At 46.6% G+C, this 19,482-nt stretch overlaps 1 protein-coding gene across 2 annotated transcripts in view; it reads right to left on the bottom strand.

The window, feature by feature from the left end:
- Positions 1 to 19,482, bottom strand: part of LOC105825188 (chromosome unknown open reading frame, human C12orf49) — a 131,327-nt gene that overhangs the window by 68,312 nt on the left and 43,533 nt on the right. For both annotated transcript variants that reach the window (XM_012662891.1, XM_012662890.1), the window contains exon 5: positions 18,485 to 18,568. In XM_012662891.1, the coding sequence (XP_012518345.1) occupies positions 18,485 to 18,568 (84 nt within the window). The remainder of the gene's footprint in view (positions 1 to 18,484; positions 18,569 to 19,482) is intronic.

Raw genomic sequence — 19,482 nt, 5'->3', positions numbered from 1 at the left:
ACAGTGTCCCTCTCTCAAGGAGCTCTGTGTCTACTAGAGGGGATGGGGGATTAACAGACTGTGACACCATGACACAGAAAGAGCTGTTATGGAGATGGCCAGAAAGAATTTCAAGAATTTCAGGAATGACATGGGACCCAGTGGACCTGAATGCATTTACCATGTTGTCCCACTGAAGCCAGGAAGCCACCCAGTAAGAATTGTCCCTGATACCCCAATACCATTCACAGCAGGGTGCCCTCAACTTCTCCCAGTGCCCAGGTCCCTGGGCCCTCCCTTGTCTCCTGTTCTACCTGTGTCCCCACCTTGCTACTGCCCTAAGCCTGCCTGGCACTGGGCTGGAAAACGAGTCATGCTGTGTGAGGAAAGTCTCCCCAGTAAAGGCGGCATTTCACCCCAATCTTTAAGAAAGAGGAAGAGGTAGCAGGTGAAAAGAGACAAAGAAAGCGTTCCAAGCCAAGGACACACCTATGCAAGGACTCAGAAACTGGAGCATATTTAGTTAAATTCCAGGAGCTACAAGTAGTTCCGTGTGGCTGGGCCACAAGAAGGCACATGTGGGGTCAGAGGGGAGAGGAAGGGGCCTCACAATGGGTGTCAGGCTAAGGAGTTAGGACACATGCTGAGAGCGACAGACACTCTTCAAAAGCTTATGAAAGGCCAGGTGTGGTGGCTCATGCCTGTAATCACAGCACTTTGGGAGGCCAGGGTGGGAGGATCACTTGAGGCCAAAAGTTCAAGACCAGCCTGAGCAACATACCGAGACCCTATATCTACAAAAAAATTTAAAATTACGTGGGCATAGTGGTGCATGCCTGTAATCCCAGCTACTGCAGAGGCTGAGGAAGGAGGATCACTTGAGCCCAGGAGTTCGAGGCTGTAGTGAGTTATGATCGTGCCACTGCATTCCAGCCTGGGCCACAGAGCCAGACCCCATCTCAAAAAAAAAAAAGCATATGAGAGACAGGAACATTTGTAGCAGCACTATTGATAAGAGCCAAAAGGTGGCGACAACCCAAATGCCCATCAACAGATGAATGGATACACAGAACGTGGTCTGTCCATACAATGAAATATTATTAGGCCGTAAAAAAGAATGAAGTTTTGACATGTGCAACAACATGGATGAGCCTCCAAAACATATGCTATATGTAAGAAACCAGACATAAAAGGTCACATATTCTATGATTCCACTTATGTGAAATGCCCAGAATAGGCAAATCCATGGAGATAGAGCACACATCAGGGGTCGCCAGGGCTTGATTGAAGGGGGAATGAGGGTGAGAGCTTAATGGGTACAGGGTTTTCTTTCCAGGTATGAAAACGAAAATGTTTTGCAACTAGATAGGGTGGTGGTTGTACAACATTGTGAATGTACTAAATGCCACTGAATTGTACATGTTAAAATGGTTCGTTTTATGTTACGTGAATTTTACCTCCATTTTTTCAAAGTATGAGAGGAATAGCTTCCTGGTTCAGTGAATATCCCACGGTTTGAGGGACTTACATCACAGAGCAGAGCCAAAAACCCAGGCAGGGTCTCCGTTCAGACGCAACATTCTCTCAACTCCTTAGCCAGTCGAAAGAAGGGGAGCTTCTCAGCACCCTGGCTGAGGCAGCTTTCGGACTGAAACCAAAGATAAGAGCTTTGGAAAGAGTAGGCAGAGCCCACCCAGGCTATTTCCAAACTCTGCCTTCCCCCTGGTCCCAGGCACAAAATAGAACTTACACTTTAGAAAGTCACGATCTGATCTGCCTGAGAACGAGGCCAGCCTCCCCACTGCCCGACGGACTGGTTCCACCGTTTGGAAACCCCGGCAGGAAGTACATCTTGTTCTGGCGAGCTCCACGTAACCACCTGAATCCTTGCTCTGGTTTCCCCTTCCGCATACTGCTTTTAAATTTTCTCCAGATGACGTCCAGCCCTGGTTTTTGGTCTTTTTTTCTAAAACCACAGTCTTATTCCTTCTAGCTCTAAGAGTTGGAGGGGAATTGAATTCAGCAAGGGCTTTAGAAGCTTCTGGGGCATCAAGGGGGACGTTAACGTGGCTGTGTGTATCAGAGCACTGGTTTGGTGCTTCACATTCCTCAAGTGCTTGAGTCTTTATCCTAAGCAGGGGCATTAATTTTTCCCTCTGTGCCAACGAGGCCACCCACATGTCCCAGACACAGAGGCAGGAGCAAGGAAAAGCCAAGTCGTGCGATCTGCTCACGGTGCCAACGGTCTCGACGTAGGGCAGCCTTACGAGACAAGGAAAGGATTAAAAATAAAATAAAGGGAATTTTGGATGATTTTTACAACTTTTACATTAAGACATCCAATCCCCTTATGATATTCTAAAGTGGTTCTTGACTGTGGTGATTTTGTGCCCCCAGGGGACACTTAGCGATGTCTGGGGACATTCTGGTTGTCACAACTAGAGAGGAGGGAGCTGCTGGCACATATTAGACAGAGGCCGGGATATGCTCAACATCCTGCAATGCACAGCACAGCCCTCCACAACCAAGAATAATCCAGCCCAGAATATGAGTAGTGAAAGGCTGAGAAACCCAGTTATACTTTATTTACATTAAAAGATTATTTTTATTTTATATCTTGAACATATTGCGGTCAATCAAAAAGAGAATTTCACATAGGGAGACATTTACATAGGACCCCAAATGTTCATTCATAGTAATTTGTAATGAGAAAACTCCTAAAATAGAAAAATAACCCAGAGTCCCCAAAGGTTCCCCATCTTTTTCTTTAACCTACAAATCTACAGACTAGGAATTTTTTTTTTTTTTAATATGTGCCTGAAATGCCCACACAGGGAACAGCTGCTACTCTGTAGAGGAGGTCTAAATGGAATTCTAGGACACGGGGCTCTATGCCCACATGAATAAGGTGGCTTCTGCCCTCAGGTCGCACACAACGTGATAGACTCTCTAATAAAAATGCAGAAATGCTATAAAGATAGACAAAGAGGTGATTCATTTCTCCTGGGGTATCTGGGAAAAATAATTGAGAAGGTAAACTTTGAACTAGGTCCTCTAGTAATTCTTTAAGAAAACAAAATTAGAAAGAATATTCCAGACAAAGAAAGAGCTAAGACATTGTTACGGGTTGAATGGTGTCCCCCGCAAAAGATATGTTAAAATCCTAATCCCCAGTAGCTGAGACTGTGACCTTATCTGGAAATAGGGTCATGCAGATGTAATTGGCTAAGATGAGGTCATGCTGGGGTAGGTAGGCCCTTAATCCAATACGACAAGCGTCTTTACAGGAAGAGGAGAAGGGACACGGATACGTGCAGGGAGAGTGCCACGTGAAGATGGAGTCGAAAACTGAGGTGCTGCCACTGCAAACTGAGGATGCTAAGAATCGCCAGGAGCCACCGGCAGCTACAAAGGGGCAAGGAAGGATTCTCCCTACAAGTGTCAGAAGGAGCGTGGCCCTGCCAACACCTTGATTTCAGACTTCTGACCTCCAGTACCGTGAGAGAATCCATTTCTGTTGTGTTGACTCACCTATACGGCAGCCCTTGGAAAGCAATGCAGTAATAGGGGAGTTAAGCAATATAAAACATCTTTACTTCGAGCAAACGACTGGGCAGTGGTAATCGGTGTGGCGGTGAGTAAGGGAAGAATCAATGTTGAAGAGATATCAGAGAACCTGTCGTATCCCTTCGTGGCTTCATGGGAGAGCTGTGATTGTGGGAGCTGTAAACAAGGAGGAAAGTAATAGAAGAGAGATGGTTTGATGAGCGGAGAGTCATGCCAAGAATAGCACAAATTCTGCAACTACAGGCAAGTCGCAGGATAGCATCAATGCCAAACCCTGACTAAACCATCCTCTGGGATCACTGAAACCTGGATATGAGCAGTGTCAAAGAGGAGAGGGAGTATTTAATATCAGGTTACAACCAGGAAGCAAGAGATCACTGAAAAACAAGGAGAAAGAGGAGGAGGGCATGGCAACAGACAACTGGAAACAAATAAAAAGTATGATTCCATCAAAATACCAAAAAATATCAAAGAAATTTAACAAAGTGTATACGAACCCTGCAGAACGAAAACTACAAAATGTTGCTAAAAGAAATTTTAAAAGACTAAAATAAATGGAATTATATATCATGTTCATGGATGGGAAGATTCAAATTACTAAGATGTTGCTTCACCCCAAAGAAACCAATAGATTCAACATGACCCCAAACAAAATTCCAACGAGGTGTTTTGTAGAAATTGACAAGCTGATCCTAAAATTTACGTGGAAATGCAAATACCTAGATTAGACAAAGCAATTTTTTTAAAAAAAGAAAGACAAAGTTGGAGAACTTACCTGACAGTGTAGTATTGGTTTAAAAGATAGACTCCTCCCCTCAAAAAATAGGCAAAAGAAGTTTGGTTGAAAAGACAGATCAATGGAATAGAATGGAGAGTTCAGAAATATACCCACAGGTTCATGACTGATTTATTTTTTACAAAGGCATCAAAGTAATTCGATGTGCAAAGAAAAGTTTTACAATAAATAGTGATGGGACAACTGATATCTGGAAAAAAATAAACATCAAACCTTACAATATGCCATACAGAAAAATTAACTAGAAGATCATAGATTTAAATTTAAGTGCTAAAACTATAAAATTCTAGAAGAAAGCAGAGGAGAAAATCTTTGTATTCTTAGAGCAGGCAAAGATTTCTAAGATAAGACATAAAAAAACACAGGGCATAAAAGAAAAAATTGATAAATTAGACCTTATCATAATTTTAAACTTGGTTTAGTATAAAACACAGTTAAGAAAATGAAAAATCAAGCCATGGGCTCAGGGAAAATACATATATATCTGACAAAGAACTTGTAACCAGATTCTAAAAAGAACTCCTTACAACTTAACCATAAGACAAACAGCCTAATTTTTTTTAATGGATAAAAGATAAGACTCTTCTAAAAGAAGACATACAAATGGCCAATAAGATTGTGGAAAAGTGTTCAACAATAGTCATTAAGGACATGCAAATAAGAATCACGATGAGATACCACCACATACCCATTAGAACAGCTAAAATGTAAAAGACTAACATGTATCGGCTCAGATGTGGAACAATTACAACTCTTGTGCATTGTTGGTGGGAATGAAAAAATGGCACATCCACTTTAGGAAAAGGTCTGGCAGTCTCTTCTAAAGAAAATATAAACCTACCACACAATCCAGCTACTCTTAGATATTTACCCAAGAGAAATGAAAACATATGTTCACACAAAGACTTATACACAAATGTTTATAACAGCTTTACTCATAATATCCCAAACCTGGAAATAACCCAAATGTCCATCAACAGGTGAATGGATAAACAGATCATGGAATACTATTCAAGGATAAAAGTGGCTAGGCGCAGTGGCTCACACCCGTAATCCTAGCACTCCGGGAGGCTGAGGTGGGAGGATGGCTTGAGGTCAGGAGTTCGAGACCAGCCTGAGCAAGAGCAAGACCCCATCTCTACAAAAAATAGAAAAATTAGCTGAGCATGGTGGCGTGCAGCTATAGTCCCCGCTACTCAAGAGACTGAGGCAGGAGGATCGCTTCAACCCAGGAGTTTGAGGTTGCAGTGAGCTATAATGACGCCACTGCACTCTAGCCAGTGTGACAGAGCAAGACCCTGTCTCAAAAAAATAAATAAAATAAAAAATAAAAGGGAACAAACCACTGATATATACAACAATGCAGATGAATCTCAAAGACCAGTAAAAGAAGCCAGACACAGAAAGACATATTGTATGATCCATTATACGAAATTTTTTTAAATGCAAAACTGGAGTGACAGAAAGCAGATCAGTGGTTGCCTAAGGTCAGAAGGGGAGACTGACTTTAAAGGGGCTCAAAGGAATTTTGGGGGGTGACAGAAAAAGTCTATATTTTGATTGACGTGATGGTTGCCTGAGTGTATACATTTGTCAAAACATCAAACCATACACCTAAAATGTATGCATGTAAATTATCCCTCAGTAAAGGTGATTAGAAGAATAACAAAGCCAGAAGCGAAGATCTCCTTGATATTTCTGGAGCCTAGGGAGGCGGGGTGGTGGCCTGACTCTCTCTGTCTCAGCCCTCCACATTACTCAGGCGTTCTGTTGACAAGCAGCTGGAGAACAGGGTCTGAGTTTTCCTCTGCTGACTTATGTGTATGTCATTCCAGCACTCAGTAAATGATGACACTAAAAGGCTTGAGATCAATTCTCATCTCGTGTGCTCTGCGGCAGGAAACTCTGATTGCAATTCGCAACGTTCTCTCTCCGTCGGCCTCTCTTTCAGAATGCAGAGAGATTGAAAAATGTGTCGTTTCTCTGAAAGAGGGAGGCCGGTTTGGGTAAACACCAGCCGGAATCAAGAGTCACTCTGCACGGCCTCTGATTGGGAAGCGTTGAGACACTGGGTTCCTCCGAGGTCAGCTTCAAACTGGCAGCCTAGCGGGTTCACCCGAACCTGAGCGATTCCCTGCCACAGAAGCCGACCTCTTGTCACAGGCTCAGAGGACCAGAAGGAACACAAAGCTTCATCCCCACTCTCAGGCCTCATGCTCTACTGAACCACCCCAACAGGTGAGATGACAGGGAGGAGGAATCCTTGGGCAACCAACATTGAGGATCCACGTGAGACACTGAAGTAACAATAGACAATCTAAGGCCTGAGACGGGGACAACCTGGAGCCCGTGTCTCGCACCTGTCTCTCTGCGGTCCAGGCACCACTGCACGAGGGGCCAGATGCCCAGATGCCCTTGGACTGGCGAATGAAATAAGGACCGGGTCTACCCAGGAAGGCAAAGGGTGATGGTCGTCTACACTGGGAGGCAGTGTAGACTTCTGCCCTGGCCATCCAGGTGGTCCACCTGCCTTCTCCCTTATCCCACTCCACACAATTCCTCCCCAAGAGGCCAAACGTGTAGAAAATGGACTGCAACATTCCTCTCTTCCAAATGCTTCACTGGCCTCCCTTTGCATTCAGGGTAAAATCCAGAAAGCCTCACTGTGGACTACGAAGCCCCCTGCGGAAAATAATCGCCCAGGGCGCTTGCTCACAGAGCAGACTCCAAGCTCCCGCCGGGAGACGCCAATTCGGCGAGTCTGAGATGGCCCCGAGCATTTGCACTTGCAACAAGCCCCCGCGATAATCCTGACACAGGCCACCCATGAACCCCACTTCGGAAATTCCACCCTCCAGAGTGGGCCTCCCACACCTCTCTTCTCGTCTGGTGCCCCTTGCTGTCCCTGGCCCACGATCTGCGGCACGAGCATCCTTCCTTTCGGAGGCAACAAGTCCTTTCCCAAGGGCGGGGTCCGGAGGGGGCTTGGCATAGGCTTTAGCCCCCAGCCCTGATCTCCACTGTCTCCCCTCACACCCATTCTTGGATTTGGACAATTCTCATTTCCTCAAAGTCATGGAAAGTGCTATTTTAATCTTAGCCTCAAGAAAAGTGATCAATTTTCTATTCATATATAATTGAAGAAGAAAATTCTGGAGCCACCAGCGTCTTTTCTGTTTCAAGATGTCCCAATGGCCCATATCTCTCTCCCTAGAACATTGATCTCTGCCCCAAATCCACCCCCGTCCCATTCTTGGAGTGATTGATTATGTGTTCAATGTCTAGCTCCCTGCTAGACTCAAGGCCCTTTGAGGGCAAGAGCCTTATCTCATTTTTTCTTTGTTGTACACCAAGAGCCAAGCAGACTGCCTGGCATATAATTAAGGCTTAATAAATATTTGTTGCATGAACATGAAAAAGCCGGCGATTTCTGTAGCAGGACCGACAAGCAAACAAAGTTAGTCTGACGTCTGGGCCGCCTCCACTGCAGTTGAAGAGCTAAGATAAGTGAGCAGATGAACAGGTGCTAGTCTGGAGGTGAGCAGTGGCCTGCCCCGAGATGTTCCCTGCCTGGCGGGGCAGAGGAGGGCACAGAGTGCCAAGGCTTCTCTGTGTAACTTGGGGAGGGCAGGCCCCACAGTTACCAGCACAGCCTCGATACAGCGGGGAGGGCCTCTGTCCTAACACCAGTGAACACTTGCAAATGGCCCCACGGCTCTTAACCTTTAAAATCCTATGCCAGAGTCCTAGCTTGGTTCGAAATCAAGGGCCACCTGCCACTGTCTGTCGAGCCCCGGGACTCCCCTGCTCACCCAACTGCAGGTCCCAGGACCCTTCACCATCCTCACGCCTCCTCCAAACCCTCAGAGACCAGATTCAACTCACCGTAACATCGGTGTCCCTATTCGGCTTTTTGGGCATAATAAAATCCTGAAGGAGATGTTCTACGAGCTTATTTTCCTTGATTTAAGAGTAGGGAGGTGTTTAGTCATTTTAAGCATTCCTTCTCCATATTACTAAAAGTTTTGTCTCTACCCCCAACCTCTCTATCCCAGCAGATATTCTGGGACCTCTGGCACCCCCAGACTCCGCCTAGGAGGTACATGGCTCTAGTAAGTCATGAACCCCTTAAAATTTTTTGTGATATTTTGTGTATATTCGTGGTTTTCCATCCTTTTTCTTTCTTTCTTTTTTTTAGAGACAGGATCTTGCTCTTGTCACCCAGGTTGGAGTGCAGTGATGTCATCATAGTTCACTGCAGCCTCCAACTCCTGGGCTCAGGCGATCCTCCTGCCTCAGCCTCCCGAGTAACTGGGATGAGAGGCATGCACCACCACACCTGGCTAATTTTTTTATTTTGTTGTAGAGACAGGGTCTCACTGTGTTGCCCAGGCTGGTCTCGAACTCCTGGGCTCAAGCAATCCTTCCACCTCGGCCTCCCGAAGTGCTGGGATTACAAGTGTAAGCCACTGCATCTGGCCTCCCATCCTATTCTAAGGATTGAAAATCACTGGTATAGTAGAAACAGCATCGCCTTTGTAGCCAAAATACCTGTGTTCGAATGCCAGCTCTATACCTGATAAACGAAGTAACTATGGGCCGATCGTTGAAATCGTGTGAAAGTGCTATAGGAGGCTGTCATGGGATTTTGCTAAATTGTCTACCTGGAAGCTCTCCTAGAATACAAAGCTCAGAATTCCAGCACGTTCTTTCTTGAGAACCTCAGCCAGGCACCCCCAGACAATGACACCTGCTCTCTTTTCATCATCCTCATCACTGCATGAGGTCTGCACCAGCGATTCTCATTCTACAGATGAGCACACTGAGGCCAAGGTAGGTGATCAAATGTCCCCGAGGTCACAGAGTCAATCGCTGAAAGTGGCTGAACCATAAAAGTAGAAGGAAAAAAGAAAAATACAACAAAAACGAGAAGCAAAATCATGGTTCTTTGTTCCCCTCCTGGAACTCAGACTCCCAACTCTCTGCAGCATGCCTTACGTGGAATTCTGGAATGTTCTGCAAGACGAAGATAGCTTTTGCGTTCTGTCGCGTGCTCCGACGTCCACCTGCTTGTTGCTGTCTGCTGGTCTCCCACCTTCTGCGTGCCGGGAGTGCAGAGCAGAGGCGGGCTGGGTGCGACCAGGGTTCCATCTGCCCGCGTGCTTTCTGGGGATGTCTGAAGGTAACTTTCTGCCGCCCGCCACCCTTTGCCAGGAGGCTCGGAAGCCTTCCGCACTCTCCGCAGAATAAGCTGGTACCGAAGCCAGCCCCTTGGTGCGGCTCAGCCAGATGGCAGGGAAGCAAACAAAAGTGACCTTGTGAGCAGAACGCGTCTTCCCCGGGAGAAGCTATTTTTGTTGTGGTTGTGAACTGAAGTTGTCTCGGCTGAATTCTCCTTCCCTGCGAGGGCTGTGGAATGTTAATTTGTTCCAAAGTTCAGTATTTTGATTAGAACCAGGAGTGCCAGATTTTGTCAGAAACATTTTGGAATGGATTAGGCTCATGCTTGCTCGCTCTCTCTCTCTCTCTCTCTCTCTGTCTTGGCCGCCGTACAAAGTAAATGTTGTTGCAGCAGCTGCTCTGGGGGAACAGCCCTTCACAAATGGGAGCTGAGGGGTGAACCGCCGCCTCCCTTGTAGCCGTGACCTTATTGCCACAGAGGCACCCAGACTTCACAAAAGTAAAGCAGTGCTGCTGGGAGACACCCCCCGGGTTTGCTTGGAAAGAGCAAAGAGCCCGGCACAGAGCCTAGAACACGAAGGGTCCTCAGAAAGTACGTGTGGGCTGAATAAAGGAATGAGCTTCTGCTAGACTTGCAGCCGCCGGAGTTGCTGCCACCAAGAGGTCACGTCCAAAGGCAGCCGTCTGAGTTCTGGAGTCTGAGAACGCTCCGTTCCTCTTCATCTTTGGTCCTCTTTCCCTGAGTACTGCTTCTCTCTCTCTCTCTCACTCTCTCTCTCTCTCTCTCTCTCTCTCTCTATCTTAATGAGTTATGAACCCAAGAAGTGCATGGCTACTTTCTGCATTACACAATAAACACAGATAAGATGAAAGTGTCCCCAACCTCTGCCCTGATCCTAGCCCTCCGGTCCTCCCTGGGGGTAATTAGCTACGGGTGCCTGACTATGGCCTCACCTGTGCTTCACAGTATCAAATCTATTATTTGGTGTCAGTCCGGAAGGTGAAAATGTGTTTTGTTTTGTAGCACAGGATGGTGGTTAGAAGCAAGGACTTTGAATCCAGGTTGCCTGGGGTCTCATCCTGGCCTGGGAGCAGCGCTAAGAGGAGGAAGAGGGGCAGCGGTGTGGACAAGTCACCCCGGCTAAGAGGTCAGTGGTGTGTGGATCGGGACTGATGGCAGAGGTTCCGAGTCAGGCTGGGCGTGAGGGTTGCTGCGTGAACTGACACCTGTTAGGTGCTTAGGGCAGCCTGGCCCATGCGAGCCCTCTGCAGGGGTTGGTTGGCTTTCGTCATCTCTGCTGCCACTTCCCCCATCACTTAGGATGTCGGGCACCCCCCACACGCCCCCCTTCACTTTCAGCTCAGTGTAGACAAGTCCCCACATCTCCTGGGCTCCACACTAAGGCTGGGAAAGGACCCAGGAGCGGTGAATTCTGGGTTTCTATTCCAGCCACTGCAGGGCCCTGAGGCTTCTCACTGGTCTCTTCGAAGTTCAGCCCAAGAGGAAGAGAGACCTAATACTCAAGATATGGTGGCTTCACTGTCTCTTCCAGCTGGGACAACTGAGGCCCCAAAGGGGCAGGAGCTCCTCTGGAGGCCAAGGAATCAGAGCTGGGACCAGCATCCCACAAGGCAGCTCTGCCTCTTCAGGGCAGTTTAATGAAGAGCTGGGTTAAGGAGGATTCTGAGGTACAGCAGAGCTCAGCAGAAGAGAGATGGTGAGGGGTAAGTGATGCTCTGCCACGAGCACGGGGCAGGGGGGTGTCTGCTGTCCCCCCACCTCCACCCATCACCTCACATCCCTACACCCCCTCACCTACCCCCCTCCCTCGCCCTGCCTCTATGGGAATGTTTTGCTTATATTTAAATCAGGTGCTATGATTCAAACATGTCTCCCCAAAGTTCACGTGTTGGAAACTTCACTTTGGCTTCTCTGTCTCTCTGGTGGATGTTCAGAAATGCAGCAACACAGGTCCTGGGTGAGCATTGTCCAGGAGCCCTAGGAAGCCTGCAGCCAGCCTGCGCTCTCTGAGATTCCTCCTCTGGGCCTGGGATCCGCACTCGGGAGGGAAGGGGCAGATGTGCCTGCTTTGCTGGCAGAGGTGGGGCTTGCTGCTGGAGGCTGCAGCTCAGAAGGGCCTGGCCAGCCTCCCCCTCCCTTCCCCTTGCCTTGTGGGGGACAGAAGGGCCTTGGAGGGCTCTGCTGGAGCCTGCCATCTTCTGCTGCAAACATCTGAGCTTGCTGCCTTCCACGCAGAACAGACGAGTGAGCTGTCTGTCCTTCCTCCTCCCCCTCCTCAGTGAAGGCTATTCAGATGGGCATGCACCTGCAGGCAGGTATCTGGGATGCTCGCTGGCCTGTCCAGGTACAGGGCAGCCAGCACTAGCTCTTTGATACCTGGGCAGCCGTATCTGCAAGCCCCTGAATAGCTAGCAGGTGCGCCCTGCTTTCAGAAAACCCAATAGGAACAAAATCCTCCTTGCAAAGTAGACACCCGTGGGTGATGTCTCTCTCTGCATTGCACAGAGACCATCCTAAGTGAAGGGATGATTTCTTTCCTCCCTGTGTTCTAGGCTCCTAACCAGAAGAAGAGGATCTATTAATTGAATCACCTGGGAGCTTTTTTGATATTTACCTGGTCAGTCCCCACGTTCCCACTCCCAGACAAGACAGATATGGGGAGACGAGTTGGTTGAAAGAGGTCCCCAGGGCCCAGGTGATGCTGATATACCCCTCCCTTCCCTCTGCCCCCCTGCCATCCTTGTGCACGTCAGCTTTGATTCAAAACCAGTAATTACCTACGGTTGAGTGGAGGGGGCTTTAAAGCTGAACTGTCCCATATCACTGTGAATTTAAAGGTCAGTTAGAAATGAAGTTTAAACGCCTGAGACAATAATATGCACACTTATTAGATAATGGGATTACTGTATGTTTAAATACTAAAAATCTATATAAATTTGGTCCAGAACACATTGTTTCTATAAAATAAGCCTATCTAAGACAAGCCCCTGCTTCCACAGTAATAATTTTATTTCATAGAACAATCTATTTGTGAGTAGGAAGAAACCTTGAGAGATCCAAACAGTCCCCTTTCAGTGAAGGAGAAGGACGAGGAAGGTTGCCGTGCTTCTCCCAGTTTGTGCTGGGAGTCGCAGTTCTATCAGTTCATTTCTTTATATCCACACAGAGAAGGTCAGCTCCTTTCTGCTCAAATACCAGGTCTGCTTTGTTCGTTGCTGTAACCCCAGTGCCCAGAGCAGTCTGTGTTTGTTGAATGACTGAATGAGCACATAAACAGATCTACCAGTGGATGGCATTGTGGGCATCTGTGAGAATGCATCGATGCGTACACCTGTGTCATTTTAACACATCCACTTCTGGGCACATCTGCATTACTAATGCATGTTTTTATGGATCACTGTTTATTCTCAGAGATGACCTAAATATACATTCAAGTGCTGCCAGCTAAGATAATTCCACTGAGGCATCAGGCATGGTGCTATTATTCGTTATAAATACGGATACAAGGCATACATATTAAACTCTCAAACCCTGGAAGACTAGTTCCAGGAGATGCTGTGAGAAACAAAAGTTTCCATGGTCAAATAAATTCAAGAAATTTGGGATTCAACACAACGAAACTGGTCTCTAAATCTGGGAGGTCTCGGAGATTCTAAATGCCAAAGTGCATGGTTTGTCTCTAGATATGGAAAGAATATTCAGCATTCCTCAAACTCATTTGACTTTGGGACGCTTCTGGTCTCCACTTTTGGGGAGGATTTTGCAGTGAATGCAGGTAAATGCTGAACTGGAAGAACTTTGCTTGGAGTAGGAAGAATTCATCCTGGGTGGGATCAGAGACAGCTGGAAGCAGGCGGAGGCATGCAGGGATAAAGATGTCCCTTCTTTTCATTCATTCATTCATTCATTCACTCACTCACTCACTACTCAACACACATTGTCGCACACCTATTAAGCGCCACGCCTTGTGAGTGACCCTGAAGACATGAAGACGGATGAGGAATGAGCTGCCACCCCAACTTCATACGGCCCAGGAAAATCAGAATATCGGGGCTCCCTGCTGCAAATGTCAGAAGCCCCATCAAACTGACAAGCCAAAAGAAGTGAAAGTTATGGACACGCACGTTTGACGAGTCCACAGACTGGACGGGAAGGTGAACTAATAAATTGTTATAAAGGTCCAAGGAACAGACTCTGGGGTGACACGGGGTGCAATGCCAGAAATATTTCCCCCGTGGAACAACTGGATGTGTCCACTCAACCTATACGTGACCTTAGGATGCTCTCTTCTTTCAGGCACTGTGGGGACACAGAAGCAGCAAACACAGGACATGGTTTGGACCCTGGAGCAGTTTATATCTAGTCGATCCACTAACAACCATCTCCTCAAACAAGCTAATCAACTTTGTCAGGAGGAGATACAACCCAGGATTGAAGGGACAAAAATGAAAATGTCACTCAGACCTGGAGTCGCTACAGAATGCAGAAAGGAGACGGAAAAGACCAGCCAGCTCCTTCCATCCCACTTGTCACCAGCTGCGCCGCCTGTTTGCGGGACGGGCAGCCACTGGATGACAGATACACTGCCCCTTGTTTCTCCCGTGATAACCGGCATAATTCCAGTCCAAGAGAGGAAGGAAATCAAACGCAACGAGAACGAGGGTAGGGTGGGAGTGAAAAGCTTTAAACAGGACAACAAATTATTACAAGATGTAGGAGCAGTGGTCAAGCTGGGCTGTGCCAGGAGGAAATAAATCCAGCACAAGAAGTCAGGTGTGTCTGCACAGATTCAGAAGGTATGAATGACATCTGGAACATGCTCTGGGGGCTGCGGGTGTAGGGTGGGGTCTAGGCAACGGAAACAGCATGTGCAAAGGCCCCGTGGTGGAGGGAACTAACACTTAAAGAGCTTCAGATGTAATTCAGGGAGCAAGATGAGACTAGAATGAAAGCTACAGGCTTGACTGCCCGGCCATCCCACAAGAACACTCACTCCATCTACTTTTAACTGCAGGCCCGAGGGGAGGGGACGGGCCAAAGGAAGCCAAGAGGAAAAGGCTCACAATGGACGTGGGAGCATTGGTGGTGCCAAACTTCTCCCCTGGGGGAGAGGCGGGCAGAGGCAGCAGAGATTTAGCAGTAAACAAACATTTCCTTGTCTGGTAGGTCATTTTGTAATTATGTGCAGGTCAATCGCTTTAGAGCTCCCGGAACTTGCCAGGGTCATAACTGCTCGAGGGCCCCGGAGTGAAGGGGACTTTCATTAGAAGGTCTTTTCCTATTCAGGCAGGAAGCTGCTAAGTGACAGTCCAGTGTGAAGCCATGGGAAGGAGAGTTGACCTCCGAGTTCAGAGGAGAGGGAAGGGAATAAAACGTATGTGAACTTGGGGAAAGGGCTGACCTTGAAGCCCCGGGGTGCTCAGGGGGAAAGGAGGTGAGACTGACTTTGGCCTTCATGCTCCTGGGGAGGGTCATGGGGAGAGGCACCTTTCTGCACAGGACATCGAAACCACCACCACTTGCACTCTCCGTGGCCGGCAAATGTGTCAAGTTCGAGAGAGGACGACAGGAGACCAGTAAGAGACAACAGATGAGGCGCTTGCTGGAGGTGGAGTCTGGTTCTTGCCAAATGGCTGCCCTCGTCCCTTTCCCTGGACAAAGATGCAAGGGATCCTCCACCCCCTTCATCGCTGGGGTTCCAGCACCCCGGGAGGGATGGGGACGGAGGGTAAAAGCGGAGGCCTCGCCGACAGCCAAAACTTAATGACACATACACACAAAACCCCCAACTGGTCACAAACAGGATGGACCGGTGGCCGCCTGCCAAGATCCTCCAGGTTCACATTTGACTTTGGCTTGGTGGGGCAGGAGCCGGCACTTCCCTTTGCCGGAACCAGGCAGATTATGGGAAGAGGCACCGGTGCTCTTAATCCCTCCGCCCTCACAGACCTAAAATTACCATGACTGTTTATGGTGCTGGCTTTGGATGTGGACTGTCGTATTGCAGCGAATAGTAGAGTAAAGATACGCGATCCAGTATTGGATATCTGAACCCGGATTACTTTGCCTGTGGCTACCAGTCGCTAACGCAGTCACCGGGTCATAACTATCGGCAGTTACATCGCTGTCCTTTGTATTCAAGGATGAGACTGATACTGTCTCTGTAGGTGGCAAAGATCACCAAAGCATGGGCAGTGTCGTGCTGTTCTCTGAACGGCATTTTGAGATATAATTCACATCCCATGCAACTCATACTGTCCAATGGTTTTTGGCGTGTTCGCGGGGTTGTGCAACCATTACCACAATCTAATTTTAGAGCATCTTTGTCTCTCCGAAAAGAAGCCCCGTACCAACAGCAGTTAGCCCCCAGTTTCCCCTTCCTCCAACCCCTGGCAACCACTTTCTGTCTCCATGCCTTTGTTTCTACTGTATATTTCACATAAATAGAATCGTACAAACACGTGGTCTTTCGGGGACAGCTTCTTTCATGCAGCATACTGTTTTCGGGGCTCACTCATGTTGTAGCGTGTGTCGGTACCACACACTTCGTTTATCCTCATTGCCAGATATCACTGCATAGTGTGGATGTGCTACATTTTGTTCATCCATTCGCTCATTTAACTTTCTGAGGAACTGTCAGACCATTTTCCAAAGTAGCCGCACTATTTTACATTCCCACGAGCAATGTTGAAGGGTTCCAATTTCTCCACATCCTCAGCAACACTTGTTACAGTCTCTCTTTTTTATTACAGCCATCCCAGTGGGTGTGAAGCAGTCTCATTCTGGATTCATTTGCATATCCCTAATGGCTAATGATGCTGAACATCTTTTCATGTGCTTATTGGCCATTTGCGTATCTTCTTTGGAGAAATGTCTGCTCAGATCTTTCGCTAATTTTTCAATTGGGTTGGCTTTTTATTATTGAGTTGTAAACGATCTTTATATATTCTGGATACAACTCCCTTATCGGATAATATGATTCACAAATATTTTCGCCCATTCTCCCATTTACAACACAAAGGTTTTTTATTTTTGTGTAGTCCAATTTATTTTATCTTTTGTCACTCGTGTTTTTGGTGTTGTATCTGAGAAACGATTACATTTCTTAGATACGTAATCACAAAGATTTACTCCCGTGTTTTCTTCTAAGCATGTTTACAGCTTTAGCTCTTACATTTGGGTCTTTGATCCATTTTTATGGATTGCAAGAGGCAGGAATCCAAATTCATTCTTTACACGTGTCTATCCAATTGTCCCAACACCCTTTGTTGAAAAGAATATTTTCTTCCATTGAATTGTCTTTGCAGTCTCGTCAAAAATCAATTGATATCATATGGTAGTTCTATTTTTTATTTTTTGAGGAACCTCCCTTGTATTTTCCATAGTGGCCGCACCAAATTACATTTCCACCGATGATGTACGAAGGATCCCTTTTCTCCACATTATCACCAATACTTATCTTTTGTTTTCTTAATAATAGCCATCCTAACAGGTACAAGGTGCTATCCCACTTCTGGGTATACATCCAAAGGAACTGAAACCAGGATCTTGAAAAGATACCTGCACTCCCGTGTACATTGCAGCACTATTCACAATGGCCAAGACGTAGAAGCAGCCTAAGAGTTGGATGGATGGATGGATAAAGAAAACGTGCTATATACATACAATGGAATGTTACTCAGTCTTATAAAAGAAGGAAATCCTGCCATGTAAGACAACATGGGTGAACCCAGAGGACATCATGCTAAGTGAAATAAGCCAGACAAAGAATGGCAAATACTACATGACCTCCCTTATATGGGGAATCTTAAATAGTCTAACGCATAGAAGCGAAGAGTAGAATGGTGGTTGCCAGGGGCTGGGGAGAGAGAGGGGATTAGAGTGATGTTGGTCAAAGACTGCAAAATTTCAGTTATGCACAATGAATAAGTCCTTATTCTAGAGATCTATAAGCATAGCGTCCACAGCTAATAATACTAGATTGTGCACGTAAAATTTTGCTAAGAGGGTAGATCTTATGTTAAGTGTTCTCATCACAAAATAATAAATAATAAAGAGGATCAGAGGAAACTTTTGGAGGTGATGGATATGTTTATAGCATTGACCGTGGTGATGGTTTCACAGGTGTATTCTTATCTCCAAACTCATCAAGTTGCACCCATTAAATACATACAGTTTTTGTGTGTCAGTCGCACCTGCTGATTTCTTTTAGTATACACTTCCCCGGTTTCCCACAACGCCTACTCTCGCACTGTGGCCCAAAGACGTCTCAATACCTAAATAGGCTATCATATTCCAATGAAGTCTTTCAAGATAATAGGTACACTTATTAAACACTTGCTGTGTGCCCGGCTCTGTTCTAAGCTTCTTAAGTATATCATCTCTCCTGCCCCATGAGGTGGGTGCAGTATCATCCCGGTGAGGCCCAAACAAGGCAGGTGAGGATTGTCGGAAGTCACACGGGAAATGGTGGAGCTGGCACTTGAAGTTAGGCGATCAGATTCTGGAATCCACTCTCTCAACCACTAGCCTAGGCGGCTATTCTAGATTGATTTGCCTTTGGTGTGAGGTCTCTTTTTTTAACCAAGGGGGAGAAACTAAGACACGAAAAGAGACCCGAGTCTCACCCAGGGTCAAATAAAGCCTGAGTGCCCAGGACTTTCTTCTGAACGAACCATCAGCAAACAAACTCCCTGCTCTGTGTCGTGCAGGTACCTGACTCTCCTTGACACAGACCTTCCAGTTCCAAGCCCATCTTTAGCTTCTCTAACCTCGGGGACTTGGAGATGGCAAGCATGTTCACTTGGAGGTGAACGTTACTTTATACGAGAACCCATTCAGAAAAAAAAAAATGTTTAGAAGCTGTCTTTTCTCATTAAAAAAAAATTTTTAAACTTCTGTATCCCACAAAGAGATAAATTATAATTTTTACAACTTACATGAATGACTTTACTGAATGGAAGAAATTTCGTAAGAAGGTTGTTCTGCTTTAAAGCCACTAGAATGTTGAAGGCTGGACACATCTGAAACACATTAATAGAAGCAAAGAGGCAGTCGTGAGTTTAAACTTTCCATCTGCAGAGCCCGCTGGGGTCCACCGAGTGCAAACACATCCATTATTCCCTTTATTCTAGAAACTTCTTGAAACAGCCCCTGGAGGGAGGTATGATGATGGGGAAAGTGTGGCTCAGAGAGATGAAGGGACATGACATGCTGAGGGTCCCAAAGCCACCTGCATCAAGTCAGCAGGAGAGCTGGGCCACAATTGGTTTATTCCACACAACGCAACAGTTACCAAGAATCTACCTTGCGCCTGGGTCTGCAAGAAGCCCTGGGAAGACGGACATAAATAAGATGTGCCCCTCTCCTTTGTAGGGTCTCTGTGCTTGGCCTTGGCTGTAGGAAGGACTAGCCCGGACACGCACCCCAAAGCAGCCCCCATCCTGCTAGCAGAATCAGCCCAAGACTTGCTGCTCTGCATTCTGGAAGCTTCTGCAGGTGGGGCCCCAGCCTGCTGAGGAATTGACCGCCCCCTTTGAGAACTACTCCCCTCCCCCCACCCCTATCACTTCCCCACCCAGTCTGGTGAAGCCTGGGTAAAGAGGCTCCCCGCAAAGCCAAAAAATTAAGCCAGACTCCTGTATCATTCCTTACTACAAAATAAATTCCAAAGGGATTAGAGTTCAATTTAAAAATTAAAACCATGAAAAGGCTGAGAAGAAAAAAACATCAGTCATTAAAAAAATAAATAATCGTAGAGAGGAAAAGGCAAACACGAAACCCAAAAGCCATAAAGAAAAGACATTAATATATCCAACTACACAAAAATGAAAGTCCTCTATATGGTAAAAAAAATACAAACAATAAATGGGAAAAATGTTTGTAACACATTTCTTTAGTATTCAAAGAGCTCTTATAGGCCGGGCACAGTGGCTCA

The sequence above is a fragment of the Propithecus coquereli genome, unplaced genomic scaffold, assembly GCF_000956105.1.
Source record: "Propithecus coquereli isolate 6110/MARCELLA unplaced genomic scaffold, Pcoq_1.0 Scaffold789, whole genome shotgun sequence".
Taxonomy (NCBI): Eukaryota; Metazoa; Chordata; class Mammalia; order Primates; family Indriidae; genus Propithecus; species Propithecus coquereli.
The sequence above is the reverse complement of the archived record's forward strand: the minus strand, read 5'-3'. Positions and strand labels throughout refer to the sequence as shown.